The following is a 21829-nucleotide window of genomic DNA, read 5'->3' on the forward strand; positions in this document are numbered from 1 at the left end:
GTCAATGATACAGTATTAAAGAATGCACAATTTTACATTGAAGAACATTTTTTCTTAAATTACTCCTTAATTTTGTAGATGCAGTTTTTATATAGATTGGTGAAACTTTAAGATGTTTTTCTTAATACAGTCTTTTTATATCCAATCACAACCTGTTGTCACTCAACCTAAATGCAAAATGTTCCTCCAGTTGCTTCTTTTTAGTTCCTCTTACTTTTCCAGTCTTTTTGTTGCCCTATCTTCTTTAGAGGCATGTTGCTGCCATCAAATTCAAAATGAGCCAATATTTTACATGAAACAATAAAATGATGCGTTGATATGTTTTCTCTGTTCTACAGTGAATGAAATACAGGTTTATAAGATTTGCAAATCATTGCATTCTGTTATTATTTACATTTTATACAGCATCCCATGTTTTTTAGAATTGGAGTCATTATTTGGCTATAGGTTTAAGCTCTAGCTCCACCCCTGAATTGGATACGTGCTTAATAAAATGGTTGGAACATCAGTTTGTACTAACCACTAGAAGCTGTGAGGGCCTGCACTACTATGCTGGTGGAAAAAGGGATCACTGCGCATATAACATAGAGTGCACACAGCAACACAGTGTGAGGCAAACACATTTAACTTGTTTAATATATGTGGGAATTTATTTTCACATGAATAGAATGCAAAGTACACATGAAACATTGGTGTAGCTCTCAATGGCACAAACAAAAACATATAAGGAAACTGTTTCTGGTGTGACTGTGTGAGCTGAAACCAGCTGACGTTGCTCACACAGTAACTACTTTATAATGGTGCATATTTAATGAGGAAACCCATACAATTGAACTCACGATTTCACAACAATGTACATTTTTAAGTTATGCAGACAAACATTTGAAAAATAATAATAATTTTAATCAGTGCAAGTTTCATAAGTAAACCCCTGTTAATTTTCACATTACACCTTATATTAAAAAAAATACTTTACAGAACCTGTAAAGCTTTAAGACGAGCAATTAATGATACCAATAATTAAAGTGTTTGTGCAGAATTTTACTGCCAAAAAGCTGTCATCCAGCCCATAATTTTAGGGCTATAGTGCATCATATGCTTACTGAAGTGAAATTTAAACAGCAGAATTGGCCCTTACATGGGTGACATTGTGGTCGGAGAGCAAATAAAATAGTTTTATAGGATTTGTGGTGCCTCCTGGAACTCTTGGGGCCCTAATTTGATTAAGGTTAATGCTTGATAAGCCCAACTGATGTCCTCACCAGTTTAGTCACGGTCAGGCCTGACAATACCTTGTAAAATAAGGGAGGAGCGCTTTCGCAGATCATTCATCCCAACAGCAGTTAGACTCTATAACTCCTCAATCACGATGTCATAAGTCACTGGACACTGTGAACATCCACGGTCACCACTTCATGCATAATGGACCTTCCATGACCTTCCAAGCTATATAGTTTATGTCTTCCATATTTCCAACTATATCCATAATCACATACTGTGTATGCTACCATTGTATATAGTGTATTATCTTACTTTTTTTCATTGATTGTACTTAATTGTATTTTTGTATTTCCTTCATATATCTGTACCTGAGCTGAGGTAACGCAAAAATTTCCCCGTTGTGGGATCAATAAAGTCTTATCTTATCTTATCTTATCTTATCTGGAAAATCAATCTGAAGACAAAGCAGCTGCCACTCCTAACGGGATTTTATAAATAATTATTTTTGGTTGTTGAGAATAGAGGACATGAGTGCCAAAAAGAATGAGCTAAATAGATGAATAAATAATTATTGACATTTGTCATTAATTATTTGAAATTGAAAATAATAAACTTATTACAAAATAATCATTCAAAATAGAGTTTCATTTAAAACATGTAATAAAAACAATTAACGCATTTCCAATTTGAACCCATTATTGACATAATTAATTATGTATTTATTCGATTCATTTTGGGACCCTCCATTCTGCAGTACCTTTAAATAACAGAGGTGTTAGTGTTTGTCTCACACAGATTTCAAGATCTTTCATGCATAATTCATCACTGCCTCCCTGATAAGTATCCCGACCTGTGAGATGACACGTTTTGATGTGTACATTTGGAAAGGCAGCCTGCTGATTGCAAAGTGCTGTTTTACATCCACCGTCTGTTGCCACTCGAAACCATGTCTGCTCCTGCGCATCACCATCATCATATCCTTTTCACATGTAAAGATCAAAGCCAGATTCCACTTCTTTATTCTGATTTCTCCCCTTCCATTAATTTAGTAGTACTGTTATGTTCGGGAGATCATTGTGTTTGGTTAATGTGATACTTGTTAGCATTGAATACATTAGCATAATCTGTGCTTCCTCTTGTTCTTACAGGCTTATTTTTACTATCTTGGAAGCAGTCAGTCAAAGGGTTTAATCTAAATGTACAATAGTTCTCTTTTAGTATATCAAACAGCATGCTTAGCAGGCTATCTCTTTTAAACTGCAGAGTACATCTTTGGGAGTTTTAATATAAATTAATATGTGTTAGGGTTTTGTACATCAATCAGTGTAAGTAGGCTCACATAAAATGCCATGCTACTTCAGTTGATGAGCCCTCTCACCACACCAAGGGGCTGTAAGGCTTTTAAGTTTCCTTCTCTCTTAAAGCATTCATTCGTTTTTGGCTACCAGTGCGCTTTCCTCTCTTTGGCAACAATCTCCAGGAAATGGGAGTGGTTCGCATAAAGGGGGAAAGATGAGTCAAGGTCAACCCACTGGACCTGTCCGGCGTCATCACCAGCTTCCAGTGGCAGCTCGCTCACGCTGTTACCTGATGTAAAAACAAAGAGATTTGTTTGGTATGATCTTTTCTTGTGTTTACATATGAACACAAAGCTGGTAACACACAACGAAGATGGAAACCACCTCAAGAAGACTTCAGCGATCCTACTTTACAAACATGTACAGATAGAAATGGAGGCTACAGTGCTGACTGATCATCACTGTTGAAGTTCAGGGTCTGACTGTCTGACTGCTGGGCTGGGGTCAGCATTCACTCAATTTTAACATAACTCTGGCTTTTTCACTAGCTTAGCATCAGCATGATGTATGTGCAGATTCTTGCAACTTTACCAACATCCTCTTGTCCTTTTGTGCAATAAAAACAAAACTAATCTCCATAACTTCACTCCTCAAATAATGTGAGTAATAATAATTGAAAATTAAATATAATTACTGAATTTAATGGAGTAACACGTTCTTTAATTGTTGTATTACTGAAAAATCTAATGTCATTGTAGTTTTAAGTAACATATTACACCCAACACTGGGCGCCACCAACTACCAAGTCTTAAATCCAATCTGGAAGTGCTTTAAAACCTCCATTTCTTTTTTTCTAATATACAGCAGGGGGCGACTCAAAAAGACGTTTTAGGTTGTTTTAGGTCTTTGCGCCACATTGTGACTGACAGGTTGATACTTTTTGAATATGCAGTGTGTGAGGGTCAGGAAACCAAGACAGTGACCGCCAAAATCTTGAGGATGAATCTTCAAAACACGACTTAACGAACCAATGTGTGACATTAAAAGTGGCCACATTCATCTTTTATATACAGTATTACGGTCCAGTGTTTTATATTCATATACATTCATCAACTTTTTTAAAACGCTAGAAAAATGCTGACAAGCAGAGGTGAAAGAAAAAAGAAGGAATAGCATTCCTCATAATTAATGATACCTAAGTCATCGTGAAAGTTGACAGCAACCGTCTCCATCCAGGAATTGTCAGTGTTTCTGGGATCATCGACATAGCCCTTATAGACCTGAAGGAGAAAGATCACAAGCTGTCAGCCCTCAGAGAAAAAGCCTGATAGTTGACCTGACAGACCCACCTGGTGATTCAAATATGGCAGCAAACACATAAGCCACTTTACGAACCATAAATCCTGACGATTTGAAGAGATTGGTGATGCGCTGATGGATTTCCGCTCTCTCTGCTGGGGAACTCGAGAGCGAGTTCAATGCTTCTTCTGAGAACTCCCGCTGCAGTGTGAGAGAAACCTGCTCGCCTGGATCTACCATGCCCTGCAAAAACAACAACAGGACTATAACTTCTTACATATCTCCAAACCCCTCCCTTCCACGACAATGAAATCTTGTTTTTGCTGCCCTACAGCATTTTTGTAGACACCATATGGCAAGCAAGAATGGCGGGACGCCCCTGTATAGACAGAAGAAACATAAAAAACACTTACCCCAGGAATGGCCCACTCCCCACAGTCCTTCCTCTTGATAGACACAAACTGCAGAACAGGCTTTTGGGAGACTGAGTGGTGAATCTTTGCCCCTTTGACATCTACCTTCCATCTGTCAGATGGTGAAATGTGCATAAATGCAACCGGTTGTCTTTGAATTCATCGACTTTTAGCTATGATATGAAACTGTTTCAGTTGAAGTCAGCTTTCAGATGGATATCAAATTACTTGGCACTAATGTGCACTGAGATTTCCACTTTTAAATTATTCATGCGCGGTATGTGAGTGTGGATAATTGCACTGTGTAAAGCAAAAGAATAGGTACCTGGTGACTATTGGATCTGCTGCATGGTTGGGTCCCCATCGTCCTAGCAACCCTCTGCCTGCCAACCCTGTGCGTCCACAAGGATTTCTATGGGAGTAAAATTTTTTATATGGAGTTTTGAGACTTGTAAGCAATGCCTTTAACAATAACAGCTAATGAAACAGCTCTGCAGTGTGAAAGGTTTGCTAACACTGCAGTTACCAGGGCAAATTCTACTAAACTGGATGTTTTATTAAATATCGGAAAAACCATCTTAGAGGTATAACTTACAGCGGTTTTCCATTTTCCACTTTATAGCTTCCCTCAAAGCTCGTCCTGTCCACAGCACCATCCACAGTGTTAAACTTTGGAGAGGAGCTACAAAACAAGTGTAGAAAAAAAATCTATAATGCTTCATAGATCAGATTACATTACTCGCATGGCGCTACCAGAATGTACTTGATAAGCACGCTGTGGTACCGGCCTGCTTCAAATCCACCTCCATCGTCCCGATACCCAAAAACTCCAACCCATCTTGCCTCAATGATTACCGCCCAGTAGCACTCACCCCCATCATCACTAAGTGCTTAGAGCGACTGGTCCTAGCACACTTCAAATCCTGTCTCCCCCCCACCCTGGACCCCCACCAATTCGCATACCGCCGGAACAGGAGCACAGAGGATGCAGTCTCCATCGCAATGCACTCTGTCCTCTCACACCTGGACAACAACAACACCTACGCCAGAATGCTGTTTATAGACTTCAGTTCAGCATTCAATACAATCCACCCCTCACAACTCATCAGGAAACTGACAGACCTGGGTATCAGTTCCCTCATCTGCAAATGGTTACTGGACTTCCTGACCAACCGCCCCCAACATGTCCGGCTGGATAACCGCTGCTCATCTACCATCACAATGAACACCGGTGTACCACAAGGCTGTGTGATGAGCCCTTTCCTCTACTCCCTCTTCACCCACGACTGCAGACCTGCTGATGGTTCCAACACCATCATTAAGTTTGCAGATGACACCACGGTGATTGGCCTCATCAGTGACAACGATGAGGCCGCCTACAGGGAGGAGGTGGATCGTCTGGCTGAGTGGTGCGACAGAAACAACCTGCTGCTTAACACCGAGAAGACCAAGGAGCTCATCGTGGACTACAGGAGGAATGCTGAGCCACATCCACCCATCCACATTAAGGGGACGGCTGTGGAGCGTGTGAGCAGCTTCAAGTTCCTGGGAGTCCACATCTCCGAGGATCTCACCTGGACGACCAACTGCTCCAAGCTGGTCAAGAAGGCTCACCAGCGCCTCTTCTTCTTGAGGACTCTGAGGAAGAACCACCTGTCCTCAGACATCCTGGTGAACTTCTATCGCTGCACCATCGAGAGCATCCTGACCAACTGTATAACAGTCTGGTACGGGAACTGCTCTGCCTCGGACCGGAAGGCGTTGCAGAGGGTCGTGAAAACTGCCCAGCGCATCGCCGGAGCACCACTTCCTGCCATAAAAGACATCTACAGGAAGCGGTGTCTGAAAAGGGCTGGGAAAATCATCAAAGACCCCAGTCACCCATCACATGGACTCTTCACCCTCCTGCCCTCTGGGAGGCACCACAGGAGCCTCCGGACTAAGACCACCAGGTACCGGAACAGCTTCTTCCCCACAGCTGTCAGACTCCTGAACTCTGCCTCCTGACATCTGACCCACGTTAAACTCATGGACTGAACACACACACACACACAATGGACAACTGTACCCTCAAACACAATAATAACATGGACTGAACCACCACTCACAACCACTAGCACTTTATATAGCCTCTGTAGAAACTATCTACACCCTCACTTATCTTAACTGCACTACTGTATAGCTCTGTGTAAATAATCATTCTGTACATTCGATAATTTTTAATCCTACAACTGTTTACAACTTGCATAGTTCCCATTTCTGTATAGCTGTATATCCCAGATTCTGTAAAGTTATTTATTTCATATTCTGTATAGTTTTTCATATTTATATCCTGTTCATATCCTGTACATAGCTTGTACTCACTACAGCCTGTACATACTTATAGTTATAGAATATTCACAACATACTTCATACCGTGTACATTATAACATACCATAATAGACCCATTTCTGTAATATACTCACATATCTATATTATTGCTAATATATATTGTAATATATCTATATCACTAAAGCACTTCTGGATGGATGCAAACTGCATTTCGTTGCCCTGTACCTGTGCATGTGCAATGACAATAAAGTTGAATTCTATTCTATTCTATTCTATTAAAGGTGCTATTTGTTGCTCACCCAATATCAGGATCCGCCCAGGCTGGGTTATTTAAAACTGAAGGGGCCGTGTAGCTGACTGGATTATACTCGGGCCACTTCTGAGTCCAGTCCACCTTGTCATCAGGCACAGACAAGCGCTTGATATTGGACCCTGGATACTGTGGGCATCTGGACTTTACATGAGGCCCTACTGAAGATGGCATGGTCGAGTGCCGGCGGCAGTAACTAGTGTTGTCAGCGCTGATGGTTTTACTGGTTGGGAAGGGGTAAGAAGAAGGGCAGGAAATAGCAGGCCTAAAGGAGAGAGAAGATAATGTAAGTACTCCACATGTACTCCTTTCTCTCCACATTATGAAAATGCCATTGCCCCTCAATGATGACAAGAAATATCTTCTGTCACACGCACATAGATTAAAGGAGTAGGCCGTTAATCAGTGCAGGGCAGCGGGATTACAGCTGCTGTTACACAGCTGCTTCTGCCGTGTTGAAATCTGTACAGTGATCATTCTGTATAGCTGATCTTCAGTGGTCATGTCTATAATCTCGTGCATATTAACATCTATTTTGATATCCATTGTGAATAAATTGGATTGTGCATATAACCCAAGCCACTGTACAGTACTAAAATTACCTGGTGAGCACTATTCAGTCAGACTTTATATTTCCCTATGCTTATTAGCTTGATAGCTTCAAGGTAAAGGCTTATAAGTAATGTTCCCGTCCATACCTTACTCCGGAGGTCCAGACGGTATGCGGGAGTCCGAGAAGAGTAAACGCTAAACGAATCGGTCCGACCAAGTGTCGCCGCAGGGGTAAATGTATCATTCCTCCAATCAATCAGTAGCCTAGAAAGTACAACACAACGGAAACCAGGAAGTGCAACGCCCTGCAAGGTGACGTCCGCAAAGGGGTGCGCCTACGACGGTGGCGCTCGTTTCCATAGTGATCGGCCGTTTAAAGTTGATTTAAAAAAAAAGATGACCGACAGGTAAATGAATGTCCTGTATTTGGCATGTATAGCTTAGTGCAACATAAAAAAATAAATGAAAATAGTGTTGTTGTTTTTTAATGTTTTGATCGATATCTGCATAATGTGCGAACGTTTGTAAGCTTTTAGAAAACATTTCCGTGTAAGTGTCGGTAAATTGTTAAAAACGCGGAAAGAGAAAAATTAGAGAAGGGAGTCAGTTTGACCAAACAACAACCTGATGACCTTCTCTGGGTGAGCACTTGGTGACAGTGAGTAGGGAAAATTCGCTTTCAACAGAAAGAAACCTCCTGTAGAGTCAGGCTCGGGGAGGACCAGATCGACCGGGTGGTGAAGGGAAAGAGAAGAGAACCAACACAGCCAAGGTTTAATAATCACTGATGAGTAAATTCAATAGCACAATGCATCTTAGCGTAACTAAGGGGTGGTTCAGGGTCACGTGACCCAGCTCTATAAGTTTTAACAAAAAGGAAGGCTTTTAGGTCTAATTTTGGAAGTAGATATGGTGTCTGTCTCCCAAATCCAAATTGGGTCCTGGTTCCACAGAAGAGAGAATCCTGGGGCTCTGCCTCCTATTCTACTTGTAAATACTCTTGGAACCACAATTAAGCCTAGAGTCTGCAAGCAAAGTGCTCTGTTAGGATAATGTGGTCCTATGCACGATATGATGGGGCCTGACTATATAAGTGGTTGTATGTGAGTAGACGAGTTTTAAATTCAATTCTGGATTTAACCGGGGGCCAATGAAGAGCAGCAACTCCATGGGAGAAATATGATCTCTTTTCCCCATCTCAGTTAGTACTCTCACTGCAGCAACAGTACTTGAAAGAGACATATGTTTATGATAGATAGATAGATAGATAGATAGATAGATAGATAGATAGATAGATAGATAGATAGATAGATAGATTATTTTATGCTGTATTTTATTATTATTATTATTATTATTATTATTATTATTATTCTGGTGTATATGGAAGAAGAAACATCCTGACACTAACACTTGTATATGTTTAAATGATGTTTGATATTTACCAACAGTAGTTGCCAGCTATATACTGGTAGTATTATTGCTGTTGTAATGTATAAATAATAATGTGATGCCTTATGTAATAAACCTGACATACAATAAAGTCTGTGTACATGTAAACAAAAAAGCCTCTCCTGTGACATTATCCTGCCACGGCGTGTTCAAACCACCATTTAAAACTATTTTTATTGTTCTAAAATATTTAATATACAAAAAAACAAAACAAGCCAAAGTTCAAATTCATCAGAAACTATTTAATTTGTTTTCCATAACAGCCAGCATGCAACATATTTCGGCACGCCCACTCGCGGCTGCTGCAAGTTTAATTCTTGTATGGCCGCTTGTTTTGTCTCACTACAGCAGCGGAGTAGGCGGTGCCTGTCGTTTGGAGCCAAATGACACGCTGCCGCCCAACGGAACCATCCTTTTAATTAAATCTAACGCAACTCTTGCACGCGCATTTACGCTGACTGCTGAGACCAAATCCCCGCTCGCGCACGAAATCCATTTACGCTCCAGTAGTAGAGAGGGCCCAGTTGCTGCGCCCCGTCAGTCACACAGTCCGCACGATTAAAGCCTCAGACGGCCGTTAAAGAGCAGCTGAAAGCGGCGGCGGGGCCTAGTGACACTCCCTGACAGTCTCGGAGCGGTTTGGAGAGGAAGAATGGCGGATACAAGCAGCACTGCGGCGGTCGCGGCCGAAGCCTCCGACAGCGCTGCTGTCGCTGCTGCTGCGCCTGTTGCGCCCGATGCACCGCCCGTAGCTCCGGTGCCCAGGACTCCAGCCGAGTCCGTGAAAGGACAGATTTTTGACGTGGGCCCCCGCTATACGAACCTGTCGTACATCGGGGAGGGTGCTTACGGAATGGTGTGGTGAGTAGTAGCGCTTGTCATCTCTTGTCGGGCTACCGTAGCGCGAAGCGAACATAATGTGTTTATTAGCAAACACTGTGAGCCAGCTCGCTTTAGCGGCTGTATTCTACAAGCGGGGTCGAGTTAATGTGTGTTCAGTCACGATGATTGGCACTTAAGACACTGTTGAACCTCTTGAGCAGCCTAGCTTTACGGTGACTCGGGTTAGCCGAACAGCCACAGGCGTGGCTATGAGCTTTACAGGAAACAAGATTTGGGGAGTGTTTGCGCAGGACGTAGTTTGCTACTGCAATCAGATCTTCTTCTGCAGGCGGCGTTTGACCGCAGAGGAAAGTTGGTTATCGCTGTAGCCACGTCCGGAACCAGCCTCAAAATCGCTCCGATCTCTGTTTTAATTCTGACAGAGCTGCTGCGGAGGATGCGAGTGACATTTGTGAGCCTTGCCGAGGCCTCTCCCTCGTGTTATCGACGTATGAGAGCTGCACCTTTTCGTGTGGACGTGTCCAACCATGTTAGATGCGTTTGATTATCAGTGTCATGTCGCTGCGTTCACAGCTCGGCCTCATGAACAATCAGATGGCACAGCAGCGAGATGGATGTTGGGCCCACACATCCCACCTCAGCAGGGCGCACACACCGTGCGGCTCTCTGCCAGCTCTGATAGCATAGTGCTATATTGTTTGTGCCATCGTGGTCACGTGACTTTGCTGCTGCTGCTTTCCCTGTTTGTAAACATTGACAGCAATAACTGTTTGGCACACTGACAGCGATCCAAGTGGTCTTGGAGTGTCTGTTAAACATGCGAAAGCTCCAAAACTTACATACATCCTCGCAATATTTCAGTGTGTTGTGCAACCCAAGAATGATCTTTCACTTAGTGTTCCTGATAAAGATGAGTGTCTTTTTTTAATGCAAAACTCACCACAAGAAAGAAACCATCCTCACCTTTTTTTCCAGCCCTGCCTGCTCCTCATGCATCCTACATCTCCATCGTGCTGACACTGCGCCCACACTCCGGCCTACAGCTACAGTGCTTCTCAACATATTACAGCCAAAAAAAAGCCCCATTGCTTGTTGTTAGTAGTGACAGTTTGAAGCACCCTTATGGAGCTCAGTGTCAGCCCAGTTTGTAATACCGTATCTATGCAGTGTGTAATCTGACCCCTGTCCTGTGCCTCTTCCCAGCTCTGCTCTGGACAACTTGACAAACCAGCGCGTAGCCATCAAGAAAATCAGCCCATTTGAGCACCAGACGTACTGCCAGCGCACGCTGAGGGAAATCAAGATCCTGCTGCGTTTCCACCATGAGAACATCATCGGCATCAACGACATCATCAGGGCACAGCAGCTCGACAACATGAAGGATGTGTATCCTGCTTTTTCCATACGTGTTAATTTATGGTTAAAAAAATCAAGCAGGCAGTCACACTGAGATTGAGATGTTACTAAAGGAGAGACAAGAACATGGTTACATTAAAACTGTCTCAAGAGTCCATAAACTCTAAACAGAGTTTAATACCTGAAGCAAGTTCTGCGAGGTTGTTGTTGTTTCAGGGAATATGTGAGATCAAATTTTTACTGTGAAGGAAGTGAGCCATCTTTAAGATGCTGAGAACAATGACTAATATGAAATTTGCGAGTTTATTATGCAAACGCACTGTAGCACACTATTCTTTACTGGATTTAGCCAATGAAGAAGTCATGCAGCATCATGATGGTACAGATGCTGAAGTCAACTGCAGGTTTGTGTGTTTAAAAAGACAAAGTAGGGCTGTTTGATTACAGATGTTTTTGGGGGGTGGGGCTCAAGTACAGGTTTAGCCCTCACCTGTAACATTTGTGACTCTCGCAGAACTTCAACCACCTCTGGTTTTTCTCTCTAAGCTTGTGGCTCGGATAAGTCAGCTGTGACTGCACAGTTATTAAAATTGTGTGGCTTGTGGTGAATTTAGACCAGACGAGCAAACACAAATTATTAATCCATCTTTTACTTGCTCTGTGTGTGCATAGAGTTAAAGTCAGTAGGATGGGTTAAGAAAGGAAACCTGGAAACATTAATGCTGTGGCTGGTAGAGATCAATCAAATCTATAATATCAGATTTGCTTCACAGAGCGAAACATTTTCATCAAATGGCCTCGAGAGTCAGTCATTTGACCACTTTACTCAAACGGCTTGAGCTGCTGAATCATTGCTAAGATCTCTGTTATTCAGCCACATTGGGCAGTAGCGAGCATCCTCGGAACTCGGCACTGACTGAGAACAGTTGCATTGTCTTCTGAGAAACGGAAAGGAAATGCATGAGTCGCATTTTTTGTGTATCCTGTTGTTTTATCTGCTTGGTTTGCTTTACTTAGTCACGTAGTGTTTATATGAACTCGTGAAAACTTGACTGAGTTTGCTAAGGATAATCAAATCTGTCCGCTGATGGCATCATCATTTAGTTACTACTTTCTGTGTGTAGCTCAGCTGGTTAGTGCACCGTGCACTGTGGGCCTCTTAACCCTTTAACAAGTGTCATTCAGCCTAAGTGGACTTATTTTGGACTCAGGAACCATTTAAATGTTCTCTAAAATGGTCGTGTAGTCACAGTAATATTAAGCACTTGTCATAAAAATCTAGTTTGAACTATTTTTCTGTCTGTGTTCAGATAGCAAATGGTTTGTGTCACAATGATGCAGCGAATATTGCTGTAAAACTCGTCTTCTTTTCTTTCCAAAACAATTTTTGTCTTTATCACAAACTGTAACAGTTGTGATCATTTAGGAGCGTTTTTTAAATCAACCAGGACTGTGCGCACATCTACCTGTCAGACTTTCCTCTATAAACCTACTGTTAATACTTGCAATACTTGCTGATCTGGATCTAGAACAGTTGAATGATTGAAATATGTATTTATGCAGTGCTGCAAAAGGATACCGAAGTATAATGGATATTCTAAATTTGGTAAAGCCACCTGTAGGCTCTTTTGGGCTATGTACACTCCTGCTAGAGTCTGTAGTCATTTAGGTTTTCTGTTGTTTGATTTGCACAACAAAATGACTCCTGACCTGAAAGGTTTACGAAAAAGGCTTCAGCCGATTTTCACTGGATTTGAACCATATTTAGCTGCAGAAAGCATCCACGAAGTGTTCCTATCCTCCAGCATCAGTAGATACTAGCTGTTGTTGTCCTCCTTGACCCGTGCATCCTTCTAGCTACATTGTGCAGACCCTGATGGAGACCGACCTGTACAAGCTACTGAAGAGCCAAAGGCTAAGCAACGACCACGTCTGCTACTTCCTCTACCAGATCCTGCGAGGCCTCAAGTACATTCACTCCGCCAACGTGCTGCACCGGGATCTCAAGCCCTCCAACCTGCTCATCAACACCACCTGCGACCTCAAGGTTAGCTCACATGTGCATGCCGCAATCACCATTTAAAACGACAACAATTTTTTTTTTTTTTTTTCCCTCCCCTTGGTGTGGGATAGTGGATTTTACATACTTGATACAGCATATGAAGGCTCTGAGTGTAAATCTGGTCATTTGACATTTATGTGCTGCAAAGTCAGTGTTATGTGGCATTTAGGCCATTTATTTCCATGTAATTAAACATAAAAGTAGCATTGTGGGCAACAGCGGTTACATCAGCCAGCTCTCAAGAAGATTAAAAAAAAAACTTCGAAGGAATGTTTGAAGGCTCTGCCAGGAAAACCAGGTTGCTACTGTTTTAATGATACAGTCTTTGGGCCTTGTAATGTATGCTGTATTTAGAGCTTAATTGACGGCTGTGTCGCTTCCCAGCTGCAGTGTGGTTTTGGTCCATCCTGGCCACGGCTTCGGACCACATCCGGGTGTTTTATTTTGAAAACTGACCAGATGCCCAAGGCCATTCTTCTCTCTTACTTTCCTTCCTGCTCAATCGGCTCTGTGCGGTGTGATGCGGCGCTTGTCAGAAATAGACCGGGCACATATTTTTAGCTAAGCAGAGAACATCTACCTGGAAGCTTCTGAAACGCACCGCAGCACATCTGATGAGAATGACAAGTGTTCACCTCAGCTGGCTTCAGTCAAATTTTGCACTTTCAATGAATTTTAGTATGAAATGACTAGGCTCTCTAGCTCATGCTTCTTATTTTATGGCAGAAAACAATCCTGAAAACGATCCTAAAAACACCTCTCATGGTGTCTAAAGTACCGTATTTCCCGGACTACAAAGCGCACCCGAATATTAGCCGCACAAGCTAAAATCAGGGGAAAATCCTGTTTTGTACATACATTAGCCGCACCTGACTAAAGGCCGCAGGTGTTTCAATGTTGACTTATCATATGTAAGAGAATATGCACAAAGGGAATTGTCAGGAAAGAGATGGCTGTTTGGAGACACACCCCTTTTATTAATATTTTGAAAAACAAGTTATGGGTACATATTTGCATAACCTTTTAGGTATATGTACAAGTAGCGGTAATTACAAGTAGGAAACATGTACTGTGCTTCATAAATGAGTAACAAATGTAGTACATAACAATAACCTACAGCACACCAGAAAAATAGATTCGGACTACCTTTTAGGCTCAGGTGCAGCGACACGGCTTTAACAAGAAGAAAAGTCAGTCATTCACCACCATCTTCCTGCCCACTAAAACCACCAAAGTCCTCTTCTCCAGTGTCGGATACAAACAGGCTCAGGATGGCTTCGTCATCCACTCTCAGCTTCTTTCCTTCGTTGTCACTTTCAAAACCAAAGAAATCCTCGTTGTCAGTGTCAGAGTCGAACACCCTCAGAAGGGCCGTGGCGGTGTCCTCCTCTCCATCATGCAGCATTCAGCCCTTCGAAATCCGTTGGTGATCGTGGATGTTTTCACACTTTTCCACGCTGTCAGATTCCACCGGTGGAGTTGAGCATAACTTGCTTTTCGCATTGTTTTTCGCGCTACTTGTACGGCACTATGTTGTCTGGCGGATGGACACGTGACCAACACACCACTCTTGAACCCCGATACTGTGTGTCTGATCACATGCCCTTCCGCCAGGCAACGTAGTGCCGTACAACAGCGGAACAAACAAAACAAATCGTCTTACAATATGACAAAAATCATGGACAATCCATAGAAAAGCCGCACCTGACTAAAAGCCGCAGGGTTCAAAGCTTGTGGAAAAAGTAGCGGCTTATAGCCCGACAATTACGGTAAGTAAGGATGCAACCACACAGTGTAAACGGTGTTTCTGCGAGTGTATTGGGAATTACAGATAAATGATAGGAATATCTTATCTTTTAAGGAATCATAAAGATTTTGTAAGAAAGTGCATAAAAAGTGATGAAAAATAATTTAAAAAAAAAAAACAGTAAAACTTGAATACAAGGCAAACAAAATCTCATCTCCAATCTTTTTTTTTTTTTTTTTGTTGTTGTTATTTTGAGCCATTTGTTTCAATGTTGCACAGCCTTAGAGTAGTCCGGGTGAACTATGAACCTTCAGCCATCAATCCCTGGATTAGTTGGATCATGTGGGAGGAGTAAGGAACAAAGGCAGCTCGTGTTGCTGTGGTTTTCTGAAGCCTTCCCTTCCAGAGGAATAAATGCATCTAAACGAATGTTCCTGCAGCTATATACTGGATCTGTTTCCCAACAATGTTACTTACTGTACGTTTCCATATAACAAGACCAAAATCATTTAAAATAACTGTGTTGCATGCATATTAAACAAAGAAAACTACATCTAAATCTAAAATAACTTTCTGAACATGCTTCACTACTTTCAGACACTCTGGAGTTTTGTTCTGGGCCAGCTGGCAGACTGCTGTTTTTGACCTCTGACCCTCTGTGTTGTTGTCAGATCTGTGACTTTGGCCTGGCGCGGATAGCCGACCCAGAGCACGACCACACTGGTTTTTTGACTGAGTATGTGGCTACTCGTTGGTACAGGGCTCCAGAAATCATGCTCAACTCCAAGGTAAGACTGTGGGTAACTGATGAGGGGTTTTTTTTTTTTCCTTTTTAATTTATTTAGTTTTCGATAAATAAAAGATAAAAATCACAGTTGGGCTAAGTGCGTGTGTTTGTGTCTCAGGGCTACTCAAAGTCCATTGACATCTGGTCGGTGGGCTGCATCCTGGCTGAGATGTTGTCCAACAAACCCATCTTCCCTGGGAAACACTACTTGGACCAACTCAACCACATACTGGGTGAGACATACTTCTCTCTTATTTCCACATTAGAGATCAGTGATGTTAATGAGCAGCCGTCTTGAGTCTCCTTGTGTTTTTTACAGGCATTCTTGGCTCTCCATCTCAAGAAGATCTGAACTGCATCATTAACTTGAAGGCGAGGAACTACTTGCAGTCCCTGCCTGAAAAACCCAAGATCCCGTGGGAAAAGCTGTTCTACAAGGCAGACCCTAAAGGTACTGTGGCATGGTTTATTTGCAGTCCTGAATACTAGCAAGGAGTGGACATTTATATACTTCAGCATTGCTAAAGATGCAGTGTTTCACTGACTTTATCAAGACGTTACCCAACAGAAATGTACAAGAAAGCGTACTTTCTTTATGACACTAAGTCATGCTCGATTAGGCCCATGTGAGAATATAACTGGTAATTTCCCCATGATTTCACAGCTGCTGAGTTTTCTTCTCTGGATATAGTTTTGATTATCAAATGAGCTAAGGTTCCCCACAGTTTTTACTGATCTAGAAAAAAAATCTTGAACTAGTAATCAGTTGTTTTTTATGCCGCCTCAGGCAGCTTCCTCACCTAACTGTGTTTTCATTGGTGCGAGTGCATCTAGGGCAGACTATTTCCTGAGCCCTGTACTTCAAATCAAGTTCAGCATAGCCAGGTTGTCTTTCTATTATCTGATTAACTTATGTCTGCTACTAGGTCGATGCCTAATTTATGATCTTGCGCAAACTGTTTTGTTTGCGTATGGATTGAGAGAGAGAGAGAGGGGGGGGGGGGGGTTTGCACCCACCATAAATGTGCTCCAACATCCCAGCTGCACGTAGCTGGTCGGGGAAGACCTATGTGTTAGTCGAATGCTGATTGTTTGACAAGAGGGTTGTCGAGGCATGGGATAAGCGTAGAGAAATCATCAAAAATCATAAAATGCAGCATGGAAAGCACTGTGCAGTGGAAACATTTCATTGTTTGTAACACTGTTTCACTTCAGTTTTTTGTGGGTTAGAACTTCTCTCTTCCCCTTGGCTGGCTGTTGTACCAGCAGCACCAGTAAGAATAACCCTCAGGCCTGTTCTACCACATATTTTGTATGCTGCCTCCACTGACAGCAGATGTTCTCTACAGGTAGATGGGCAGCCCACGCACTACCAGCGAACTGCCAACTTGCTGCCGCCACTGAACTAAAATTTCAGTTTCAACCGACATGCGTATCCAAGTTAACCCCGGAGTTTTCCATGCACCTTCAGATGAAGAGGGTGGTGCTGAAGTTTTACAAACCGAGATAAAACTGTTCCATAGGAAAAGAGGTTGAAGACACGACAAATAAATTAATGTTTAAAATAAGGTTTTGTTTGTTATTATCGTTTCAGCTGCACATTCTGTCACGTTTAAGTGTCCGAAAACAAGGCAGACTCCAACGGGATTGATGTGGTTTATTTGCAGTCTTGGCGTATACAAATACAAACAGGTGTTCTGTTTTAGGATCCTATATTAATGCTCATAAAACACTAAAATAGTTAATTGTTTGCAGCCAGTCAGGAGAAAGTTGCCTCTAAGGTACACACTTTATTAGGGCACAGGGGTGTGACCTCACTTCAACAGATGTCTATGTAAATGAGATCAGCTGTAAATCAGGATTGCTGTGAGCAACAGAGATTTCCTGTTAGCGACCAATTAGCAAACAGCAGCATCAGGAAATGATTCACATGATAAAAACCTGCACCAACGCCTTTAAATAAGCTGTGATATATTGGATAGAGAAATTGCCATATTATTATAATGCATTTGTCTCAACTAATATTTAAAAAATGGCTCATTTTGTGTGTTTGTGTGTTCTGAGTGAGTGGCAGGATTTAAGAAACTGTTGGAAACTGAAACGCATCAAACTTCTGGAAATGTTTCACGTGATGTTTGCTCGGGTCATCAGTTATCGGGTGAAAATTAAAGAAAAGCTGTAGGTTATATTTTTGCATAACCTGGCGAGTGAACTAACTAAGCTCCTTGTGACTTTAATGCAGCTCTCGATCTGCTGGGCCGCATGTTGACCTTTAACCCCATCAAGCGCATCACCGTCGAGGAGGCCCTGGCTCACCCTTACCTGGAGCAGTACTACGATCCTTCAGATGAGGTAAAATACAATCTTTGTTATGTGCAAAATGCACAAAGTGTTAAATTTGTGTGGTAAAGAGTTTTACACAACATACAAGCTACATAAGGAAGCTGGGTTTAGCCATTTTTCTACCGTAAGCTAAGATTTGATTTGATTTGCAGCTATATTGGACTGTGCTGTGAAGCCTCTTAGCAGTGTTTGGATTAAGTATTAAGTTTCCTCTCAGGTTGTGTAACTATAAGAGATTCAGTGCAGTAAACACATGTTCATTGTACTGTAGACTTTATTTTACCTGTGAGATTACTGCTGCTTTGTGTAAGTGTAATAATCGTGGTTATGGTGTGTGGTGTCGCAACAGTGTGAAACTCATGCAAGCCACCACCACACTGCGCTTCTCACTTTGCAAATGCAGAGCAGCGTTTTCACGAAATGACTCGTAACATTCTGCTGCTGTCTGTGCGTGCGTGTGTGTGAAACGTGCAGCCTGTCGCAGAGGAGCCCTTCACTTTCACCATGGAACTGGACGACCTTCCCAAAGAGAGGCTGAAGGAGCTGATCTTTGAGGAAACGGCCCGTTTCCAGGACAACTACCAGCCGCCGGTTCGCTCTTGAGACACAGGTACACAAAAAAGGCTGCTTTCTTTGCACCCAAACTCAAAGCAGCAACACAAGGTTAAAAACACAAAGTATATTATGGAAGAAGACACACACTTTTCCCCACATTAGCTAGATTTAGTACTTTTTCATAACACCTCTACATTAAGTTCTTTTGGAAATCTTTCTTCCTCACCTCATTGGACTACACAGCTACAGCTTGAGCTAGTCTTTCTAGTTTGAAGTCTTTTCTGCATTATTTGAGGCTAAAATCAGTGGGGGTTTTGGTATTGCTTGAGCTAATCTCGCACCATCTTAGTGATGATTACAAACATGCCTTGCATTGAGAAATCCTTTCAGATCAGGCTGAGATAAGCCAAAGAAAATCAGGAAAGTGAGATTTTTCAGATCTAGTCAACAAGCTGTAAGAGCTCTGGATAGATTTAGTTGTGGTGTGCATCCACTAGATGTCAGTGGAGTCAAGTGCTGCTCATGCAGACACTTAGACAAGCCACAGCCTAGAGTGCAAACTTGTTACAGATCTAAAAAACTACAGTAAATGTACAGAAGCAGTTTGCTTCCAGATTGGGGAATTTTGGTATACATTGACAGGACCTCACAAAGTAGTTGCTGATTTGTCGGCTGCACATCCATGATGTGAATCTCCCGTTTGATGAAGATTTAACTTTGAGTACAGTTTGAGGTTTTTGACATTGTGCGTTACAGTATCACCACAAGCCTCAACTATGATATGAGGCAAGAAGGATCTGTGCTTTCATGTAGTTTACCTTAAATTCTTACCCTACCAAATGTCACAGCTGAACTGAAAACTGTTGTTGTTTTTTTGTTTTTTAAGCCTCAGGTTCCTCTTCTTACCAGGAAATTAAAGAGACGCTCTTCTGCATATCCGTCTTGTAAGGCGTGGTTACTTGAGTTACTGTTGCCTTCCAATCAATTTGAAGCAGTCTGGCTATTCTCCTCCGACATCAATAAGGGATATTCACCCAGAAAACTGCCGCTCATTAGACATTTTCTCTCTTTCAGACCATTCTCTGTAAACTTTAGAGATTGTTTTGTGGGAAAATCCCAGTAGCTCAGCCCTTACCTGCTGTCATGTGATTTGATGGGTAGATATTTGTGTTAATAAGCAGATGTACCTAACAACAAAGTGGCCGGTGAGTGCAAGTGTCCACTGAAAAACGTCTTTCCTTGACCGTTTTATTCTACATATTAGGTCACATTTGGTTTCAGCTGCACTACGTCCTGCATGCAATCGGTGGTCAAATGTTACTTGGCAGGATTCTAATAATAGGATTAAATGATGTCATTATTAAAGTCTTCTGTTTCTTTTTCTTTTTTTTCTTTAGTCCTGAGGAGTGACAAAGAAGCGCAGAGGCTCGGAACAACTTGCTAAAAATAAAAGAAAAACGCATCATCAAGAAACCAACAAAAAGATAAAACCAAGAAATACAAGCATTAAATTGCTAATCTTTCCATTTCTACTGCAAAGAGAGAGCTAAGTTTAAATTTGATTTCTGTGCTTGGGTGGGATGGTAGGGTCTGTCGTACTGTTTTAGTTCTTTTTTTCTTTCTTTCTCCATTTTTATGCCTCATCTACAGCAACACGCTGTCCCTTTCCTCCTCATCAAACCTTTTCTTTCATGTCGCTAACCTGTCTGAGCTTCTCCTGTTTCTCCTCTTTGTGTAGCCTCCTCTCATGTATACACACGTACTACTGTATTAACCAACACCATAACTTTCTTGTCATGATCCATGTAAATTACGACCTTGTAAAACTGAGGGCTAAAAGAACGGGGTATGTTAAATCGGGTGTGTATGTACATACAAAAAAAACTTGTTTTTTCTTTTCTTTTTTTAATTGTGCTTGTTGCAGTTTTTGTTTGTACAACATTGTTTAAGGGTTGTTGTTGTTTGTTTGTTTTTTCTGAACACTTGATTTTGAAACAAACCGATGTTTTTACTGGCATGTTGGCAGGATTTCATTTGTTATCGGTCTTTTTCTTATAAAAGTGTATGATGTTCATATGAATGCATGCATTCCTGAAAACTTACCAAAGTGGCCGAGACATGCAAGGGACTTGGCTGGCGAGCAACATGGGAATAATAAAAGAGCAGGCAGACTTTTCCCTCCTCCTTATATGTGGACAGTCGGTTGTATCCAGGAGGCCGTGCATGACTTGGGCTAAAAGCATAAAAATAGTTTCTCTTATTATGTGTTTGTGCAGTCATAGCGTTCATACTAACGCCCATGGTGCTTTGTGCTGGGTCAAAAACGCCCAAATTATCGCCACTCTAGGAGAACTGCACGTAAACCATCAGCCTAACTGAGTTGAAACGTTTTCCTTTATTAAATGTAAAACGGTGGGGTCGCTGAACACGCTCTCAGTCTTATTTTCTGTAACCATTTTGGTGAACATGCATCCTAGAAAATGGGGTCTGGTTTTGTTTGACCCGGGGTGCCTGTCATTGAGGCCTAACTGCGAGCGAAGACTCAAATCTAGCCACCCGTTAATACAGAGTGGGATCTCCTCACCTTAAGCCACCGGGGAGACGAGAGCAAGCTCATTAAAATTCCTACTAGGAAACTAGTAAAACCTGCTTTTGGTTAATGTGAGAGCTGATTGCACGTGGCAATGACTACCTGTTTTTGGGTTTCTGTTTTTTACGACTCCTGTTGAAACCAATTGTCGGCTCAGCGCACAGCCAAGCACCCATCATCGCTCTATGGTTGTGCTGTATATATTATATTTCCAGTTACTCCTTACTGGGTTGTTTTTTGTGTGTGTTTTTTGGGGGGGGGGCTGTGTGTAATTTTCCCAGCTTCCTTTTCTGGTTTCTCCAGAGTGTTTTCCCTTAGCTATGTCCTTGCATCTGTTTGGTGTCTGCTCCCTCCTGTCTTTGCTCTGGATGTGACTGTATTAACCGTTGTTTGGTAGATCACATACCTGAGAACAGTATAGGATGTCCCTCCCCCTCCAGAAACAGACCAACCCATGCACTGGGTCATCCCTCTCATGCAGAGCAGTGATGCTAACAGATGCACCTGCGCCTCGTGTTTTGTGCTTTGTTTTTTTTTGTTTTTTGCAGCAAACATCAGATTTGTGTCGCTCTCTGAAGCCATAGCCAGCACTCTGGGATCAGTGTGAGGCTTTTTGGTGCATGTGGTAATGCTCATTCTGGTTGTTCAGCCACCCGACTCTCACCGTGCTTTT

General features: G+C 42.1%; 2 protein-coding genes across 2 annotated transcripts; one reads left to right on the top strand and one right to left on the bottom strand.

Moving 5' to 3' along the window:
• Positions 1-1899: 1899 nt before the first annotated feature.
• Positions 1900-7701, bottom strand: nudt9 (nudix (nucleoside diphosphate linked moiety X)-type motif 9). Its single transcript, XM_085351511.1, has 8 exons — positions 7571-7701; positions 6862-7137; positions 4827-4913; positions 4557-4643; positions 4232-4343; positions 3915-4061; positions 3715-3799; positions 1900-2808 (listed from the first exon to the last, which is right to left on the bottom strand). The coding sequence occupies exons 1-8, from the start codon at positions 7666-7668 to the stop codon at positions 2663-2665; spliced, it is 1038 nt and encodes a 345-aa protein (XP_085207637.1). The 5' UTR covers positions 7669-7701; the 3' UTR covers positions 1900-2662.
• Positions 7702-9373: 1672 nt separating this feature from the next.
• mapk3 (mitogen-activated protein kinase 3) lies at positions 9374-21565 on the top strand. Its single transcript, XM_085351510.1, has 9 exons — positions 9374-9734; positions 10920-11102; positions 12930-13119; positions 15553-15669; positions 15787-15901; positions 15988-16119; positions 17911-18020; positions 18486-18621; positions 19964-21565. The coding sequence occupies exons 1-8, from the start codon at positions 9526-9528 to the stop codon at positions 18612-18614; spliced, it is 1185 nt and encodes a 394-aa protein (XP_085207636.1). The 5' UTR covers positions 9374-9525; the 3' UTR covers positions 18615-18621; positions 19964-21565.
• Positions 21566-21829: the final 264 nt, after the last annotated feature.

This window comes from Diplotaxodon limnothrissa, linkage group LG4 (genome assembly GCF_057381915.1).
Source record: "Diplotaxodon limnothrissa isolate DT_005_m linkage group LG4, D_limnothrissa_male_GT1.1, whole genome shotgun sequence".
NCBI lineage: Eukaryota > Metazoa > Chordata > Actinopteri > Cichliformes > Cichlidae > Diplotaxodon > Diplotaxodon limnothrissa.

Bases quoted from the DNA above. Each gene is read 5' to 3' on its own strand.
- mapk3 (XM_085351510.1), top strand. From the start codon at position 9,526: ATGGCGGATACAAGCAGCACTGCGGCGGTCGCGGCCGAAGCCTCCGAC. The intron at 15,670-15,786 runs GTAAGACTGTGG...TTTGTGTCTCAG, and splicing joins AAATCATGCTCAACTCCAAG to GGCTACTCAAAGTCCATTGA. The intron at 16,120-17,910 runs GTACTGTGGCAT...ACTTTAATGCAG, and splicing joins CTACAAGGCAGACCCTAAAG to CTCTCGATCTGCTGGGCCGC.
- nudt9 (XM_085351511.1), bottom strand. From the start codon at position 7,668: ATGATACATTTACCCCTGCGGCGACACTTGGTCGGACCGATTCGTTTA. The intron at 4,914-6,861 runs GTGAGCAACAAA...CTTGTTTTGTAG, and splicing joins TGGGCGGATCCTGATATTGG to CTCCTCTCCAAAGTTTAACA. The intron at 3,800-3,914 runs GTTCGTAAAGTG...TTTCTCCTTCAG, and splicing joins TCAAATCGTCAGGATTTATG to GTCTATAAGGGCTATGTCGA.